This window comes from Neofelis nebulosa, chromosome 8, assembly GCF_028018385.1.
Source record: "Neofelis nebulosa isolate mNeoNeb1 chromosome 8, mNeoNeb1.pri, whole genome shotgun sequence".
NCBI classification, from domain to species: Eukaryota; Metazoa; Chordata; class Mammalia; order Carnivora; family Felidae; genus Neofelis; species Neofelis nebulosa.
The window spans coordinates 98,909,818-98,930,183 of record NC_080789.1 but is presented as its reverse complement, the minus strand read 5'-3'; the positions used below and the strand labels follow the sequence as shown (position 1 = coordinate 98,930,183).

At 38.9% G+C, this 20,366-nt stretch overlaps 1 protein-coding gene across 5 annotated transcripts; it reads right to left on the bottom strand.

Moving 5' to 3' along the window:
* Window positions 1–1,433: 1,433 nt before the first annotated feature.
* Window positions 1,434–20,147, bottom strand: CLEC2A (C-type lectin domain family 2 member A). 5 transcript variants are annotated; one of them, XM_058743724.1, is made up of 6 exons: window positions 19,957–20,056; window positions 17,544–17,625; window positions 9,878–9,952; window positions 5,713–5,882; window positions 3,696–3,799; window positions 1,434–1,947 (listed from the first exon to the last, which is right to left on the bottom strand). In XM_058743724.1, exons 3-6 carry the CDS (start codon window positions 9,927–9,929, stop codon window positions 1,839–1,841), a joined length of 435 nt encoding a protein of 144 aa, XP_058599707.1. In that variant the 5' UTR covers window positions 9,930–9,952; window positions 17,544–17,625; window positions 19,957–20,056; the 3' UTR covers window positions 1,434–1,838. The 5 variants fall into 5 exon arrangements, with proteins under 5 accessions (XP_058599707.1, XP_058599706.1, XP_058599703.1 ...); XM_058743723.1 differs by lacking the exon at window positions 19,957–20,056 and adding an exon at window positions 18,596–19,697 and having other exon boundaries at window positions 17,544–18,532; XM_058743720.1 differs by lacking the exon at window positions 17,544–17,625 and having other exon boundaries at window positions 19,957–20,147.
* Window positions 20,148–20,366: the final 219 nt, after the last annotated feature.

Genomic DNA, 20,366 nt, shown 5'->3' with positions numbered 1-20,366 from the left:
TGGCATGTAGCTGTCCAGCTGTTCCAACATCATCTGTTGAAAGACTTGTCTTTTCCCCATTGTACATTCTTATCTCCTTGGTCCTAGATTAATTGGCCATAGAAGCATGGCTTTTGTTTTGGGGCTGTCTATTCGATTCCACTCATCCATGTGTTTTTGTGCCAGAACTTCTCTGTTCGGATTACTGCAGGTTGGCGGTGTAGTTCAAAGTCAGGGAGTGTGCCTCCTCCAGCTTTGTTCTTCTTTCTCAAGATTGCTTTGGCTATTTGGGGTCTCTTATGATTCCATACAAATAAGATTCTTTGTTCTGGTTCTATGAAAAATGCCATTGTATTCTGATGGAGATTGCATTCAATCTGTAGATTACTTTGAGAAAGCTTTATAATTTAATGCATAATTCTGATCATTTATCAGCGATTCATATTGATAGAACTAGGCTCCTTCTTGGTGGGTCTTTCCTTATTTTCAGGATATTATTGAAGTAAGTGTCTTTTCTTGGGTGTTTCTCTTGTAACATTTCTTTATTTTTTTTTTTTAATTTTTTTTTAACGTTTTTTATTTTATTTTTGAGACAGAGAGAGAGAGCATGAACGGGGGAGGGGCAGAGAGAGAGGGAGACACAGAACCAGAAGCAGGCTCCAGGCTCTGAGCCGTCAGCCCAGAGCCCGACGCGGGGCTCGAACTCACAGTCCGTGAGATTGTGACCTGAGCTGAAGTCGGACGCTTAACCGACTGAGCCACCCAGGCGCCCCTCTTGTAACATTTCTTTAAACCAGAGTTACCATTGTTAATATTTTATAATATTTACACATACAGAGCACATGTATTTGTCTATCTTTTAAGCTGTGTAAATGCTGGCTGTCCTACTGATATCAATCTTTTTAAAGTTGCTTATAACCATCATTTTAGGTACAGGTTATCACTTTGTTTGTGATTATTATATTTGGTTCTTTTTAGTAGAAGCTTCCTGGCTTGTCATGGGAAGCTATGCATCTTGAATCGATGAGGTTCATTTATTCAACAGGTTTTAGTGTCTTTGTTTAATATTTTCAAGATTCTGAAATCTTTTTTTTTAATGTTTATTTATATTTGAGAGAGACAGAGAGAGACAGAGCATGAGCAGCGGAGGGGCAGAGAGAGAGGGAGACACAATCTGAAGCAGGCTCCAGAATCTGATCTATCAACAGTGCCCAACATGGAGCTCAAACTCATGAACACTGAGATCATGACCTGAACCAAAGTCAGATGCTTAACAGACTGAGCCACCCAGGCGCCCCACAAAATTCTGTATTCAATAGCATAACAAGTGAGAAGTAAGTGTTGCCTATCTAGGCCTTTCCTTTATCTCTGAAGTGTGATAGTCATTTGTGGGTTTGGGTTTTGGCTTCGTCCAGCAAAACGGAAGATGGCAGAAAGGATTACTCAAGACTCCATGCAAATCAAAAGAGGTGACAGGAAGACTAAGGGAAGTCTCCCGGAGCTGCTCTCAAGCTCCCATATTTATTAAGCATGCATTCAGGGAAACAATGTGCAATACATCAGTGGGCTACGTGTCAGAATGAACATATCAAAAATGTGCAGAAAACAAGCTAAGATAGGATAAAATATTCCGTGTGATACCATGGTCTAAAGAATTTATGAGCATACACAAGGCTTAACCCCTAGATATACATTAACTAGATGAGAAAAGTGTAGTGTCCCCCCTGGATATACATTAACTAGATAAGCTGTTTTCAGCATGGCCAGAAAGCAGTGTTCTGCTTTGCAATGCATTCCCTATAATCTCCTAATCCATGGTATAGCCATTAGATGTACCACAGTCATTTTTCAGTTCTTTATTAAAACTTAGGTTTGCTGCAAATCCACTTGATATCAATAAATCCCCTAGAACTATGGACTCCATCAGCATTCAGAAATGCAAAGAATCCATTCCCACTAATTTCAAACCTGAAAAGGAATAATTAAAATTAGTTTGGGAACCACTGACAGCTATAATCAAAAATCAAATTAAGATTCAAGTGATCCGGGACATTTTATACAAAACATTCAGCTCCGTACTCACCCATCACTATATGCTATACAAAAATGTCTGCTACATTAAAGGAATAGAAGACTGAAGGTAGATACTTAATTATTATAATTATTAGTATAAACTGTAACCTTATTTAAGATAATAAGTAGAAAGGAAGATATACATATAGATATAGACATGGATAAGCCATAGATGTAAAGCCTATATCTACCTACATTTATCTATCTGTATCTATATCGTCTATATATCTATATCTATATCTATATCTATATCTATATCTATATCCATATCCATATCCATATCCATATCTATATCTACCTACATTTATCTATGTCTATTTCTATCCATCTATCAGGAGAGACTGTTTGCTAAATCCAAAGATCTCTAGAGTCTTTTTTTTAAAGCATTTTCTTGGCATGTTTTTAGCTGATGTTCCTTTTTGAAGGTAAGGAATAAGTTTTATATTCATTTGATGCGTTTGACACATACTGAGATAGAACCCAAAGAGATTAATTGCAATCGTCTCTATTCATTTGCTCTGCTGATGATCGATTTTTCCATTTTCTGTAGTAAGTGTAATTTGTCACGTCTCACATATTTTAGTATTTGTTTAATTCATTCCATTGTTTATCTAGAACTTAATGAAATGCTAAGGCAGGAGTACATGGCTACAAGAGAAGAGTCACACAGCCCTTGTTTCCAGGGGCAATAGTATATAAGTGAGAAAGCAACATTCACTCAATAATGGTTACCCAACTAAATAATATTGTTTATGATGGGCATATGGAAAGTTAAAGACAACTATGTGATCACTAATTCTTTAAAACAAAGAGATCTTGTATAAATACAATTAGTTCTCAAAAGGTGCAAGTAATACCTCTGGTTTGGTTTAGAATTTGCAAACGAGCTGGGGCGCCTGGGTGGCTCAGTCAGTTGAGCATCCGGCTTCAGCGCAGGTCATGATCTCACGGTTCGTGAGTTCAAGCCCCGCGTCAGGCTCTGCGCTGACAGCTCAGAGCCTGGAGCCTGTTTCAGATTCTGTGTCTCCCTCTCTCTGACCCTCCCCCGTTCATGCTCTGTCTCTCTCTGTCTCAAAAATAAATAAACGTTAAAAAAAATAGAATTTGCAAATGAGTTGAATTTGCATTATCAAGAGAGGTGTTTATTAGCAAGACTCTGGCAATACAAGTAAAATAAAATAAAATAAAATAACAAAAAAATTCACTGTGTCATTTATTTATTTATTTACTTTTTAATGTTTATTTATTTTTCAGATAGAGAGAGATAGAAAATGAGCAGGGGAGGAGCAGAGAGAGAAGGAGACACAGAATCCTTAGCAGGCTCCCAGCTCTGAGCTGTCAGCACAGAGCCCAACGGGAGGCTCAAACCACAAACCATGAGATCATGACCCGAGCCAAAGTTGGACGTTTAGCTGATGAGCTACCAGGCTCCCCTCACTGTGTGTCATTTAACAAGGTAGAAGAGATATGGGTTTCTCTAAGGTATGTTTCAATGTGAAAGGGCACATGTTACAGGGTGGACACTAACGAAGGCAGTTGCACGTAACAAATAGAAAGATTTCTTTGTAATAATACAACTTAAAATGGTCTAAATTTGTATACAACACCACCATAAAACCTTTCCTACTAAATTGGAAACTCACCAAGGATTGAATATGGTGCCATTGGTCCACTTCCAAGACTCTCCTTGTTTTCTGTTCAATCCGATCCAGTGCATAGAAGTTCCTGCGTGCTTCCTCAAAAAATCCTTTCACAAAAAGTCAGGGCATTATCTGCTGCTGAATATTTTCGAGCATATTGCTGAACATGCTTCTCACCCCCACTATCCCATCTTTCATGATTGGCCTCCTAATCTACATGCCCTCCTGCTTCTATAGCAACAGGTAGGGATATTGAGGTTAGTTTTATCAGCAAGATTTTCACTTTGCTCTTATACTTCCTAAATGTTTGTAAGCAATAGAGTGACTTCCACCAAGTCATTGAAATCTTCTGAGCTACACTCTCTTGGGTCATCTTTAGGGGTGATTTCTATTTCTCATTATTGAGGAGGAAAACATATTTTAATTCCTTTCTTTCATGTTTGAATGCATAGACCACCAGTACGTTTTAGCTCCAGAGTGAATGACAAAGACCATAAACTGATATGATGCTATGTCTGTTTGGATAACAAAATTGGGAGGTGAGCACTTTCTGTAGGAACCGGCACAGAATGTTCTCTAAGGGTGACAGAGAACTAATGCTTCTATTTTGTTTTGTCCACAGGTCCTTTCTCAAAAACTAGAGGAGGGATTTCAGGGGGAAAGAGTTTAATGGAGAGTATAAGTACTGTTAAAATGGGAAAACTCAGTCATAAACTACAGTTGATCCTTGAACAACGGCACCATGCACTTGAGAATCCAAGTGTAACTCTTTTTTCAATTTTATTTTTTTATGTATGTATTTGTTTAATTTTAGAGATAGAGCATGAGCAAGGGAGGGCCAGAGGGAGAGAGAGAAAGAGAGAGAATCTTAAGCAGGCTCTATGTTCAGCACAGAGCCCAATGCTTGGCTTGATCTCATGACCCTGGGATCATGACCTGAGCTGAAATCAAGAGACTGTTGCTCAACCTACTGAGCCACCCAGGCACCCCCAAGTATAACCCTTGATTCCCCCCAAACTTAACTGCTAATGGCTTACCTTTGACAGAAAGTCTTGCTGCTAATGGAAACAACTGACACATTTCGTATGCTACATACATTATGTAATTTTTTTTTATAACAAACTAGAGAAAGGAACTGTTATTAAAAAAATCATAAGGAAGAGAAAATACACTTTCAGTGCCCTACTGTAATGACTGAAAATAATTTGCATGTAAGTGGACCTGTATAGTTCAAACCTGTGTTGTTCAAGGGTCAACTGTCCTTTGAGTAGATACCAGAATAAGAATATTATTGCTATTGTATGCTTTCTCATATAATCAGAAATCAAACTAACTTCTGGATGAATATGATTTATTGCAACAAAATATATTGAGAGATGGATTTAGTTTCTCTTCTCTTGGGTCCTTGGTATTGGACCACAAACTCTTTAGTCAACTTTCTTTATAAACAAACCCTTTTCCTCACTCAGTGCTTACGCAGCCCAAGTTTCCCTTCCTTTGTCCTCTTTCACTTCTATTCATTGTCTCATTTTCTTCAAACTGTGCTATTTCCTTCAGATCCTTATCCTAAATTCCAAGAGCCATATCTTTTTTATTTGTTTTAATTTTTCCAGGCTATTCTCGGCAGAATAAAAATGTAAAAGTATTAAAACAATCTATTTAATAATCTAAAAACATTAAATAAAGACATTTAGCTATATAAACAATATGCATTGTGATTAAGGACCTAGCATGACTAGCTAATTTGTGTGGGTTCAAATCCCAGTTCACCAAGTTATGGCTCTGTGACAAAGGCTATGTTACACAACATCTCTGTGCCTCACTTTCTTCATCTTTAAAATAGGGGTACTTACGTATTTACTTCATAGACCAGGATTGAAGATCGCATGAGTTTTTATAGTTATAGTGCTTAGAACACTGTCTGGTATATATCATCATAGAGTATTCACTTTTATCATTTTAATTCTCTCTTAGTAACACTTAAGCACTGAAACGATTGAGAAATTTCTCCTTTTCTTACCATATCCTCTCGTGTATCAATATGAGCAAGTTCTGATCCCTGTGAACTGCAGAATCTTTTGCTAGCTGTCCAATTTTTGGTATCACTGGAAAAATAGAAACACTTTTTTCTTAATCCAATCCATTCATCCTCACATGCCATAGTTTGGGAACACTTTGAAAGTTTTGTTGCTACAAAAAAGAAAGAAAGAAAGAAAGAAAGAAAGAAAGAAAGAAAGAAAGAATCAAAAAATAAGTTAAAGAGAGTTTCTGTTCATTCTGATGAATCAGTTTCACTTTTACCCCCACAGTTTGCAGTCTCTAAAATTAAATTCACTCATGGAATGATGGATGAATTCAGTCCTTGCTGTCTGTAAAGAAAACCATTCAAGGATTGAGCAGTCCATAGTTCATCTGATTTCCCTGGCTTCTACTCTGAAGAATGGAACTACCAGCCTCTCATAGTCTATATTGACGTCCTCCCAAAATAATGCATAAAATTTAGCACTCGACAGAGACCTAGAGACATGAATACCATTTCAGTCTCACGGACCAGGGTAATAAAGGAAGGCTTGTCTTTCCTTACAGAAATGAATGGTCCTAGACATAAAAGGACATCCAAGACAGGGAAGTAAAACTCACCATAAATGACAACAAATCACTGAAATATGAGTTAGTAAAAATTTTTTCTCCTTCACCAGTATTCAGTGCCAAAGAAGCTGGAATAATGGTGAATTTATTTCTGTACAGAATGTTTTGAGAATTTTATGTTTCAAGGTTTTAGGTAAGTGATGAGTAATCAGAAAAGGATAAAGTCCTTGCCCTCCAAATGTTTGAATAAGTTAATGTAACTGGCAAAGAACCAAGTAAATGTTTAAAGTCAGGCCAAATCCAAAGCCTTCTCTCCTCACTTTGCCATGAATTTTTTTCTTTCTTTCTTTTTTTTTTTTTTTTTTTTTTGGTAATACTTAGAGGCAGATTCAGGCTACCACAGATAGGTAATGAAATATATTGTGTTTTAATTTTTTTAAATAATCAATTAATGAATGAATGTAAAGACTTCTTATAGAAACACTTCTCTATAAATATATTAACTGTCAGATAATTAAATACCAGTAACATTGCACTCCCAGGACTCTAATAGTGACAGAAAGCTATACAAAAGAAGAATATCAGTACTCTTGTGAATGACAAAGAAAACAAGAATAAAGAGTGCTAAGTGTTACTGGTTTTTTTATGTTTTTATTTTAGAGAGAGAGAAAGTGTGAGCAGGGGAGAGGGACAGAGGGAGAGAGAGAGAAACTTAAGCAGGCCCCACAATCAGCAGAGTCCAATGCAGGGCTTGATCCCATGACCCTGCGATCATGACCTCAGACAAAATCAAGAGTTGAATGCCCAACAAACTGAGCCACCCAGGTGCCCCAAGGGTGCTAAGTGTTACTTTAACTTAAGTCCTAAATTAAGTGCTGTATTAAGCAAAGCGTACAATGCAAAATCAAGTTCTGAGACTATTAAGTCACTGCTCAGGAATTTAAAAATCTACCTTTGACTTATTTTCACAGAACGAACCGACAGTGTCCAGAAGAAAATTGTGAAAATCTTCATTTTCACAAAGCTGCTCCAACAGAGAAAATCTTGCAACAAATCACTTGTGCCATTATGACATTTTTTTTTTACATCATAAATGTTTCCTAGAACAACTGTTAGTAATATAACATAATCTTGATCCAAAAGAAATTAGAGCAAAGAAATATAGAAGTTATATAGACAATATTGCATGGTGGTTAAAATATCAGGAATTAGAACCAGACAGACAAGAGTCTCCATTCTGGCTCTGGAATTTGTCATTTGTGAGAGGCAGCTTATTCACTCTGGCTTCTATTTCTGTGCCTGTAAATGGATTTCATAATTATACTTATGTCATGGCCATGTGAGAATTAAATAAAAATAATAAGTATATTATTCGTTCTTTTTTAATATTCGTTAAATATTCGTTCTTTTTTAAACAAAAAATTTTGTTCTTTTTTAAATATTCGTTCTTTTTTAAACAAAAAATTTTGAGGGAGAGAAAGAATGAGTGGGGAAGGGGCAGAGAGAGAGGAAGAGAGAGGATCCCAAGCAGGGTCTGCAATGTCAGTGCAGAACCCAATGCGGAGCTCAAACTCATGAAACCGTGAGATCATGACCTGAGCAGAAACCAAAAAGTCAGACGTTCATCTGACTGAGCCACCCAGGTGTCACTAGAATTGGTTCTTTAACTTGCACAAAGTACTCTCAATTAAAAAAACAGGACTATTATGAGGACTTTAAGAGACAAAACAGGTGAACATAAGGGAAGGGAAACGAAAGTAATATAAAAACAAGGAGGGGGACAAAACAAAAGAGATTCATAAATATGGAGAACAAACTGAGGGCTGCTGGAGGGGTTGTGGGAGGGGGGATGGGCTAAATGGGTAAGGGGCACTGAGGAATCTACTCCTGAAATCACGGTTGCACTATATGCTAACTAAATTGGATGTAAATTTAAAAAAATAAACAAACAAACAAACATTGGAAAAAAACATGACTATTGGTGTTGTTATCTGGCGGTCATTTGAGAATTTATAATTATCTTACTCAAAGACTAAGAACTAGGGGCGCCTGGGTGGCTCAGTCGGTTGGGCGTCTGACTTCGGCTCAGGTCATGATCTCGCGGTCCGTGAGTTCGAGCCCGCGTCTGGCTCTGGGCTGATGGCTCAGAGCCTGGAGCCTGCTTCCGATTGTGTGTCTCCCTCTCTCTCTGCCCCTCCCCCGTTCATGCTGTCTCTCTCTGTCTCAAAAATAAATAAAACGTTAAAAAAAAAAGACTAAGAACTATAATTCAAGATGATAACTGTATTTTGAGATTAAGATGACTGTATTGTGATATTTAGAATATTTAGGGTTTTTTTTGTTTTTTCTTAAGTGATCTCTACACCCAACATGGAGCTCAAATTCATAACCCTGAGATTAAGAGTCCCATGCTCTATTGACTGAGCCAGCCAGGTGACCCTATTTAATTTTTTTAATTCACTTTTTTAGCTAAGGTATGGTCATATATTAGTTTCAGGTGTACAACACAGTGATCTGACAGTTTTATACATTAGAAAATGCTCACTGTGAAAAATGCAGTTATCATTGGTCACCTTCCAAGTTATTATGATATTCTTCACTATATTCCCTATGCTGTACTTTTAATCTCCATGATATTTATTTTATAACTAAGAAGTCTGTACCTCTTAATACCCTTCACCTCTTTTGCTCATTCTTCGAACTCCCTCCATCTGGCAAGCAACCGCTAGGCTGTTCTCTGTATTTTTTGAGTTTGTGTCTGTTTTTGTTTGCTTATTTTATTTTTTAGATTCTGCATATAAGTGAAATAATACGGTATTTGTCTTTCTCTGGCCTACTTCACTTCTCATAACACCCTCTAAGTCCATCCTTGTCATCATCATGAGGAGATTTCATTCTTTTTATGGCTGAATAATATCCCATTATGTATATATGCCACGTCTTCTTTATTTATTCACTTACAAATGATATATCCAATAAGGAGTTAATATCCAAAATATAGGAATAACTCATAACACCAAAAAAAGCCAAATAATCCAATTTAAAAATAAACAGGGGACCTAAATAGACATTTTTTCCAGGGAAGATGTGCAGATGACTAACAGACATGTGACAAAATGCTTAACATCACTAATCATCAGGGAAATGTAAATCAAAACCACAATGGAATATCACCTCTCCTAGTCAGAATGGATAGCATGAAGAAAAGACTCAACAGTATTTTTTTTTAAGTTTCTTTATTTTGAGAGGAGGGGAGGGGGAGAGAGAGAGAGATGGAAAGAGAGAATCCCAAACAGGCTCCAGGCTGTCAAAGCAGAGCCTGGTGTGGGGCTCAGTCTCATGACCATGAGATCATGACCTGAGCCCAAACCAAGAGTCGGATGCTTAGCTAACTGAGCCACCCAGGTGGCCCAAGAGCATTTTTGAGAAAGGCAAGGGATATGGTAAAACCTGCCAAACTGGTAGGAATCTGAGGACTTGTCTCTACAAGACCTTTTTATTACTCCAGGACTGAGAAATCCAAGATTAAGTCTGAGATATGTTTGGCCCTACTGTGCATGGAGAAGCATAGACAATTTATGAGCTAAGCTACTTACCTAGTATGGCAATGGCCAGTATGAGCGAGAGATACATACAAAGGTGTAACATCCAGCCTTTTTTCAATTTGTGAACTGCAAAACAAATAAATGTCTATTGTAAAATGTCCAGAGAAACCTAGCCTGAATATTTATTTTCGTTTATCCCTCTTTATACTAATCAATTTAAAAACTCTCATTAAAAGCATCTACATCTGAAAGTAATAAAGGATACAATGACCTTATAAAGTGCAAAGAAGAGAAGTGCCAAAGACCGCTGTAGCTGTTCAGATGGGGCATCAGCAGTGGAGAGATCACTTAGACTTGGTGGAAGGAGGGAGGAAATGCAAGGTTATTTCAAAAGGTAGAAATAGTGTGAATGGTGGATGGTAATCGAGAAAGTCCAAGGTTCAACAAAAGGGCTATGATCAGACAACTGGCTATAAAAGACAACATAAATCAACAAAATCAAAGATAGGGGAGAAAGGAAAGTCATAGGATCATATGACAGTAGAAAAATTAAGATAAATGTTTTTATTTATTCTGTAAGCAGTAGGGAGAAATTTAATGCATTTAAGCAAGGAAATGTCAAGATAAAAGCAGTAATTTGTGGTGAGCAGAATGAATTAGAGAGGCGATTTGGCATTCATGGAAATGTTAAGAGATTAAAACAAACAGTAATACTTTTAGCAGTGATCTTCTCTGACACTTAGCAAATGTAGAAACAATCTGGAAAGAATGTTTTTCACTCGCATGCATTTAAATATCAGGAAAAAGGATTTGGGGAGTCAGGAAGACGGTGACAGAAGTGGGAGAGCCACAGGGTCCTCTCATTTCACAAGCACAACTGGAAAACTGTCAAATTAGGGCCGCCTGGGTGGCTCAGTCGGTTGGGCGGCCGACTTTGGCTCAGGTCATGATCTCGCGGTCCATGGGTTCGAGCCCCGCGTCGGGCTGTGCTGACCGCTCAGAGCCTGGAGCCTGTTTCAGATTCTGTGTCTCCCTCTCTCTGACCCTCCCACGTTCATGCTCTGTCTCTCTCTGTCTCAAAAATAAATAAACGTTAAAAAAAATTTAAAAAAAAAGTTTAAAAAAGAAAACTGTCAAATTGTCCTAAATACCTTAGAAGTTGACCTGAAGACTGACAAAACAAACTCCACAAGAAAAGGGAGAGAAGAGGCCACATTGAAGAAGGTGGGAAGACATGTTTTAAGGGAGAAATCGATGGAGGGTGCTATGGAGGGGAGGGAGTACTGGTCGCAGGAAAGGGAGGGAGAGAGAGGGGAGCACACAGGAGAATGCACAAGGAGAACATCTCCCCAAAGATATTGGTTTGGAAAATGAGAGGGGCTGAATTTCATCAGTTCTTGCAACCGGTGGGGCTTAAAGCCTGGATTTTTAAAGGTCAGGAGGCTTGGCGGGAATAGAGCCTTGAGGGCACTCCACTGCTCCTGGAGACAAGGCAGGCAAACAATCTGGAGGGAGACAGTGTTGAAACTGTGATTGCAAGAATGCCGGGGCACACAAAGGGGAGATTATTTACACTTCTCAGAACTCATTACTGACAGTCAACATTCATAGGAACAAAGATGCTGGTGTGTGCCCCTCCCACCCCCCCAGCCCCTCAGCATAAAGACAGAGCCATCTGCAAGAAACAATGCAATGCCAACACTGTCCGTCTGATTTATTTACATCAAGTCCCACACCCCTGAACTCTGGCAGGACTGCCCTTCCTAGTCATGCTTGCATCAGTCCCAGGGCACTGGTCCCCTCCTATAGAAGATCAGCACAAATGCCTGTCCAGACCACATCTCCTGACCAGAGAGTTCTGCAGGGCCTCCGTTCTGGTGCGGGTGGTGACAGGTCTCATTTCACAGCAGACTAGAGCACACATAGTTAAAACTCACCACATTCAGGCCAGGGACCAAACACTGCCCACAGTAGGCAAGGAGAGCCCCTGCAAAACACAACAGCAGAGCACAAGCGGCACAAACAGGGATCCTCCCTGAAGCATCAGGCCCTGGACATTACATGACTCCTTCTTCATAAAGCCACTACTTTGAGGAGCAGGAGACATGACTGGCTTTTCGAACACAAAGAAGAAAGCAGAGACTTAGACAAAATGCCAAATGAAAGAACAAGGTAAGGCCACTGCCAGACATCTAAGTGAAACAGATATAAGTAACATGCTTGATACAGAATTTAAAGCAACAACTATAACAATATTCAACTGGATTTGAGAAGAAAAAAAAAAAAAGGAAGACATCAGTGGGACCCTTGCCACAGAAATCAAAGAGTCAAAAAAGTATCAGAGATGAAGAGTGCAATATGCAAGATTGGACACTGACTTGATTCAATGAACAGCAGGCTGGAAGAAGCAGAGGACTGAATTAGTGACCTAGAAGACAAAATAATGGAAAATAATGAAGTTGAACAATAGCGAGAAAGAGAATTATGGAAAATGAGAATAGACTTAGGGAACTCAGGGACTCCATCAAAAGTAATATCATTTGTATTATAGGAGTCCCAGAGAAGAGAGAACAGATGGCATAAAGCTTATTTGAAGAGATAACAGCTAAAAACTTCCTTAATCTGGGGAAGGAAACAGACATCCAGATCTAGGAGGCACAGAGAAATCCCATCAAAATTAACAAAAGCAAGCCAACAACAAAGCCCATTGTAATTAAACTTGCAAAATACAGTGCAAAGAAAAAATCTTAAAAGCACCAAGACAAAAGAAGTCCTTAACTTACAAGGGAAGAACCTTAAGGCTAGATTCAGATCTCTCCAGGAGAAACTTGGAAGCCAGAAAGGAAGGGCATGATACGTTCCACATGCTGACTAGGAAAAATCTGCAGCCAAGAATACTCTATCCAGCAAGGCTATCATTTGGAATAGTAGAGATAAGGATTTCCCAGATACACAAAAACTAAAGGAGTTCATGACCACAAACCAGCCCTGCAAGAAATACTAAAGCGGACTCTTTAAATGCAAAGGAGAGACCAAAAGTGACAAAGACAAGAAAGGATAAGAAAAAATCTCTAGAAACAATTACAAAACAAGCAATAAAATGGCAATAAATACATATCTATCAATAATTATTTTGAATATAAATAGACTAAATGCTTCCAAAGTATATAAAGAACTTATATAACTCAAAACCAAAAAAAAAAAAAAAAAAAAACCCCTAATAATCCATTTTAAAAATGGACAGAAGACAGGAATAGACATTTTCCCAAAGAAGACGTCCAGATGGGAAACGGACACATGAAAAGATGCTCAGCACCAATGATCCCCAGGGGAATGCAAATCAAAACTGCAATGAGATATCACCTCACTCTGTCAGAACGTGCTAAAATGAATAACACAGGAAACAGCAGGTGTTGGCGAGGATGCAGAGGAAAGGACCCCTCTTACGCAGTTGGCGGGAATGCAAGCTGGCACAGCCACTCTGGAAAACAGTATGGAAGTTCCTCAACAAGTTAAAAATAGAGCTACCTCATGATCCAGCGATTGTACTGCTAGCCATTTACTTAAAGAGTACGAAAATACTAATTCAAAGGGGTATATCCACCCCAATGTTTATGGCAGCATTATCTATAATAGTAAAATTATGGACACAGTCAGCAGTTGCTGAATGGATAAAGAAGAGGTAGTGTGTATCTCTTCTCACACACGCACACACGCACACACACACACACGCGCACACACACACGCACACACACACGCACACACACGTATGTATATACATGTACATACATATATAGTGGCATAGAAAGAATGAAAGCTATTTATTTATTTATTTTTTATTAAAAAAATTTTTTTTTACATTTATTTATTTTTGAGAGACAGAGAGAGCCAGAGCACAAGTGGGGGCGGGGCGGAGAGAGAAGGGGACACAGAATCGGAAGCAGGCTCCAGGCTCGGAGGTTTCACCCACTGAGCCACCCAGGCACCCCTCGGCTGGGCTTTTTAACAAAAAGATTAATAAGGGAAAAACAAGGTACTGACCCATTACATGGGAGAAGCCAAAAGGAAGAGGAAATCCAAGGGGATTTTAGAAAGCCAGCCTACTTAGCATCTTCCACAATGAACAATACTTTTGGAGAGAAGTAACAGCAGAAGGAAAAGCAGGTTTAGTCTTCTTCCTAAGGTGGCGCTCTGTGGGAAGCTAATGGAGTACGGTTTGCTTTCCAGGGGCTAATAAGAATTGGTGTAGTGAAAGGAGAATTTATATCTTTAGGTGGAAAAGGTGGAGTAGGGTGAGTTTCTCTCATGTTCATTGCTTCCTGATTGCTTTCGGTTCAGAATATTTTTTATGTCAAAGAGACATATTTGGGGGTACGCATTCTGGTTTCCTTCAGTTTCATGATCACAGTAAAAGGGGAAAGGTGTCTTTTTAAAAAACTGCTTATTTATTTATTTCTGAGAGAAAGAGAGAGAAAGAGCACAAGTGGAGCATGAGCAGAGACAGAGAGAGAAAATCCCAAGCCGGCTTCGTGCTGCCAGGGAGGGCCGGAAGCGGGGCTCGATCTAATGCACCGTGAGACCACGACCTGAGCCGAATTTAAGAGTTGGTTGCTCAACCCAGGTACACAGGTGCCCTTTCCACATTTACTTTAATTATTTCTTTTTTCACGTTTCGTTTTGGCATTTTATCTTTCCCCAAAATCCATTGATCCTGTTATCTAAGTTGATAAATGCATGGGTATTTCACTTTGTTAGGACTGCCCTAATGAGGCACCACAGACTGGGTGGCTTAAGCAACAGATATTTATTGTGTCACATTTCTGGAGGCTGGAAGTCTGAAACTAAGTTGTTGGTGGGGTTGGTTCTTTGTGGGGGCTGTAAAGAAAGGATCTGTTCTAGGCTTTTTTTTTTTTTTTTTCTTTTTTGGCTTATAGTTATCACTATGTTGATAGGGCATTATCCCTGTATGTGAGTCTATCTCCAAATTTCCCCTTTTAATAAGGACATCAGTCATAATGGATTGGGGTCCACCCCCACTGACTTCATTTTAATTTAGTAAAGACTTGATCTCCAAATGAGATCACATTCTGAGATACTGGGGGTTTGTACGCCAACCTATGAGTTTGTGGGGGGCAGAATTCAACCTGTAACAACTGATGAATCATTTTCAAAATATTTCATTAAATTTTAATATTTATGGTTTTTAAACGTTTATTTATTTGTGAGAGAGAGATAGAGAGAGCAGGGGATGGGGTAGAGAGGGAGGGAGAGAGAGAATCCCAGGCAACTCGGTGCTATCTGTGTAGAGTCTGACTCTGGGCTTGAACCCACGAACTGTAAGATCATGACCTGAGCTGAAATCAAGAGTCAGATGCTTAACTGCCTGAGCCATCCAGGCACCCCCTAATGCCAATTTTAATTTTGTGTTTGGCTCTCTCTTTTTTGTTACTTTTTAATCTTTATTCATGTTTTTGAGAGACAGAGGCAGTGAAAGTAGGGGAAGAACAGAGAGAGAGGGAGACACAGAATCTGAAGGAGGCTCTAGGCTCTGAGTTGTCAGCACAGAGCCCGACATGGGGCTCAAGCCTGCAAACAGTGAGATCATGACCTGAGCCAAATGGATGCTTAACCAACTGAGCCATCCAGGCACCCCATAATTCTGTGTTTGGCTTTCTTTAATTTATCCTCCATTTCATCTCTCTCTCTCTCTCTCTCTCTCTCTGTGTCTCTCTCTCCTTCTCAGATCCTCCTTCTCTTACTCTCTTGAGTTGGCATTTCTACTTGCATTTCATATCGCTCAGCTTTTCTTTTGTATTTTCCATTTCGTTTTCTTTTCTACTGCGTTTTAGACTAATTCATTCTTAATGGCATCAATTCTACTGATCAACTCTACAAAATGTCCTTTATTTCAAATATATTTCCATGCTTAATATTTCCACTTGGTTTTCCTAATCTTGTTGAGTGTTTTTATTATGTTTTAATTCTTATAATAACTCTTCAATTTTTCTTCTTGGAATATTCTAGGAATTATTGCATTTTAGAGGGGTTACCTTTTTCAGGTCCCCAGCTACTTTACATGTTCTCCAGACGTCAGTGACCTCATATAGTATCATGACTGAAGGCCAATTTTTTTTTTTAATTTTTTTAAACGTTATTTATTTTTGAGACAGAGAGAGACAGAGCATGAACAGGGGAGGAGCAGAGAGAGAGGGAGACACAGAATCCGAAACAGGCTCCAGGCTCTGAGCTGTCAGCACAGAGCCCGATGCGGGGCTCGAACTCACGGACCGTGAGATCATGACCTGAGCCGAAGTCGGACGCTCAACCGACCAAGCCACCCAGGCGCCCCTGAAGGCCAATGTTTTAATTTGAGGAGACATCATGACCTTGGAGTGCAAGACTGTGAGTTATAAACACAACAGACTACTGTCGGCAGCCCCTTTCTGTTTCTACCTCACAGGAAAGCTTCTCTGGTCCAGAATTCAACCTTAAAGGCTATGAAAAAAGCAGTACTTGGAGAAGGCCATCTTTTTACATTATAATCCCAATCCATGGGGTTTGTGAGGAGAGGAAATAGAGGAATTAATAGAATAAGGTTCCTGGCTAGCCTGCAAGGGTACTATATTAAAATGCAATCTAACCAAATTATAAACGTATACATTCCAGACACCAGATATCTAAAATATAAGAAGCAAACACTGACAGAATTTTCAAGATGATTCTGAATTTTAGATCGCTGGACATCAGTGTTACAAAAAAATAAATAAATAAAATGTAATACATTTGGCCAAATAAATCAGTCGGCTTTGTATGGTCACAGATCTGTTTAACGAGGGTAAAGAGGAGAAAGATTCCTATCGCTGCACAATGGAAAGAGTTAAGATATGAAGGATTCTGATGAGGTTACTGGAAGAAGATGAGGACAGCAGACTGCAGAAATCTCGTCCCGGTATGGACATGCAAGAATGAGGGAAAACAAAACTTCGGCTGTTAATTCATATTAACAATGAATTATGTTTCAATGCATGTTCTCTCTGAATTCAGAGTCTATCCAATTACATATTAACAGTCTTTTTGTTAGCTTCACATGGCCGTTGGGAGAGCATCCCTTCTACATGTGCCATATCTATGTTAAAGATCACTAACTAGAAGATAATCAGGGATATGAAGGTAACATGGGAGAGTGCTTAAGATTTCAGTTTATTGCTTCATCCATCTGTGTGTAAGGCCAAATATGCATAAGTGTGTATATATACGCAGAGTTACCTTTTCCTAAGCACTGAATACTTATCGGGCAATGAACTAGACATTCTTCACGGAAAATCTGACTCATTCCTCATAACAACGTCCGTGAGACAAGATGAATTATCCTTATTTTATAAATGCAGACACTGATGCTCAGAGAGATTAATAATTTCATCCGAGGTCATTGCAGTACTATAAAAAAAAAATCACTTTTTTGTACTTAGTTTTTTCGGTCCTCTGGCTTTTTAATTGTTCTTGTGCCCTACTTCTTTTTGCATTTTTCTTGTTTGATTTTGTTTCCTGCGAATTCATTTCGGGAGACGAGTCGCAATCATTTTAAAATTTTTACATGTGAAAATTTGCTCAAACATCTGCTAGACTGAGTGAAAAACCTGAATTAAAACCCCTTTATGCATGTGAAGAAGTTGCACTATTCTCTTTACGCAGCTGCTGTCGCTGATGAGAAACTTACCATCCAGAGGAGGATTTTCAGTTTCTTAGGGTTCATCCGGTTTGTGTGTTTTCCTTCTCTTTGAAGGCTTCCAAGATTTCCTCTTTGTACTTGATGTTTTGAAATTCAGTAGCAGTTACCAAATTACCAAAAACATCCTTTTAATCTTTCTGCTCATCACTGTGCATGCTTTTTCCAATTTGAGGAGCATAGGTTTCTTCTGTTATGATACTTTTTCTTCTGCTACTGCTAAAAATAACCCCGGCCCTTTATACTTCACTCTTTCTGGTACTCCTTTGCATACCACGCCCCCAAACTTTCTACTTATCACTTACGTTTATTGTTGTGCTATTTTTGTTTTTTAATGCTTATTTTTGAGAGAGAGAGAGACAAAGTGTGAGCGGGGGAGGGGCAGAGAGAGAGGGAGACTCAGAATCTGAAGCAAGTTCCAGGCTCTGGGTTGTCAGCACAGTGACCTGAAACTCACTAACCTTGAGATCATGACCTGAGCCGAAGTCGGACGCTTGACCAGCTAAGCCATCCACGTGTCCCACTATTTTTCTTTCTCTCTTTTTTATTAAATTTATTTTGAAAGAGAGGGCGGGTGGGGAATCCCAAGCAGACTCTACAGGGTCAGTGCAGAGCCCAACGCGGAGCTCCAACTCAGGAAGCATGAGACATGACCTGAGCCGAAATCAAGTTAATCTAACGATTAACTGACTGAGCCACCCAGGTGCCCCTGTTTTGTTAGTTTTCAATGATGTCAAAGAGAATTATTCAGTGTCATAAGGATACAAATTCTATCTGATAAGAAAAATTAGTCATTCTATTAGCAATCCATTCTTGAACAAATTCCTTAGTGGATGAGACAGTGGCAATCCGCAGGTGTCTGCTTTCACCCTTAAAAAAATAACTGAGGAAAGTTCGGAGGTAGGGGAAAGACAGAGATTTGGGAAATCAACATAAGGGACTGCTAGAAAGCCCTTTGGAGATCTAAGGCTAGTTTATACCTGTAAGAAATCAACATAAGGGACTGCTAGAAAGCCCTTTGGAGATCTAAGGCTAGTTTATACCTGTAAGCGTTGTGTGTGTGCATGAGTGTGCACGAATGCTAAGAGTGATAAGGCTCAGGGCTTGCATTTGGGAGATACAGCAGCGTGAGGCTACAAAAAAGAAAATATGTTCAAGGCAAGTTTTGGATTTCTGCTTTTGCTTCCTTCCCTCTGGCCTTCGGACAATTATTACATTTTCTGGTGCTCAAGAAATCACCCAGGCCTCCCGAGTGTGCGTGATGAGTGCTCAAAAGCCATGCTGAAAAGAAAAGACTGAATTTATTTTATTGTGGTAAAAAACAAAATAAAATTTAGCCTTTGACCTGCTTTTAAGTGAATAATACATTGCATTTGCTAAAGACACTTCTAATTAAAATTGCTCAGAATTAAAACAGATCGCTTTGCAAGATAGAGATGTTATCACTACAAGTATTCTGGCGTAGAAATTTCTGCTAGAAATGTCACACGAAGTGAGAAGTTTTATTAAGTGACTACTGAAGTCTCCTCCACTTTTAAGATTACTAGATTTGTTTATTAAGAGACTCGCTGGATAGCTGCTATTGGAATTCATACCGGTAAACTGCAGAAATGATTTGTTTCTCTTCACTGTCTTTTTCATTAAGTTTTGAAAGGTTTCCCATTCCGATCATGTAATTTGGCAAAACTGTTCACTCATGTTGTCTAACAGAAACCCTATCAATTGTCGTGAATGGTGGCGTTTTGTTTCGTTTCATTGTGCCTCATTGTCATTTGTTAGTTTGCCTGTTTGCATTTCAATCCAGTTAAAATTAGCATAATTTTTAGGCTCAGTCAATCCTTACACTTCAAAAGCCCTTTTCAGCCCTAATAAGTATCTTCAAGCCATCTTCCAGATTTTCTCAACTTTTATCCAGATGATGTTGGGGAAACAATAAAGACACTGGACACTGAACGATTCTGAAAATCCACCTGACCCAAGCACAAACATTTAGAAATATCTTCACTCACTTTAGCAAGACATCAGCTACTTCAATCCATCCATGGTCTGTGCTAGTTTAGAGAGTGAATGCAATCTCCGTTACAGGATTGGGCAAAACTGTGGCAAATAACTTTTCTCTGTTGTAAGAGTACATTAAAAAAAAACCTTTTTATTGGGATATAATGCACACACCATAAAATTCACCCCAAATATTTTCATTCTCACAAGCTTATGCTCACTCTCTTACAGATACAAAACTCCACACATTCTCCCCAATCTTGCATTACTTTACAGAGCTGTTTCCTCTACCTCATAAACTTGAGTAGTTTTCCTCCCTTAGGAAAGAGTTCGGCATTTTTAGACTGTCCTGTATTTTGTTTTTTATTGATTTTCCCTTCATTCTCCGTCACCCAAGGAAACTTACTTTTCCTGCATATCCGGTTACCATGCCTCACATCATGCAGCTCTGGGGTGATCATGGCATCTGTGATTGATCCAGATCAACAGGAGAGAACTAGAAGGCTACCTCCATACATCGCTAACAAAGAAAAAGAATCAGCAGGCTTTTACGTCCAACTGTAGTGGAAAAATTGGCAATGCTCATTTGAACCAAGGAGAAGTGGTATGAGTAAACTGTCAAACCAGTTCAGACCAGAGATAAAAATAGACAGATTCATTAAGATAAGTGGGAAGTTGACTCATCCATAATAAGCAAAGGAGTGTCATGAAATTGGCAAAATCTTTTTGTCCTTAAAGAATAAAAATATCCTATGTGGCGTATTGAGTGGAACACATGGAAAATAATATCCATCACCTTATAGCACTCTATATTTC

Excerpts from the sequence above, each read along its gene's own strand:
- CLEC2A (XM_058743720.1), bottom strand. The coding sequence starts at position 20,011 with ATGATCACCCCAGAGCTGCATGATGTGAGGCATGGTAACCGGATATGC. Across the intron at positions 3,800-5,712 it reads TTGATACACGAGAGGATATG|GATTTTTTGAGGAAGCACGC; the intron begins GTAAGAAAAGGA and ends TTTTTGTGAAAG. Across the intron at positions 1,948-3,695 it reads GGCACCATATTCAATCCTTG|GTTTGAAATTAGTGGGAATG; the intron begins GTGAGTTTCCAA and ends ATTCCTTTTCAG.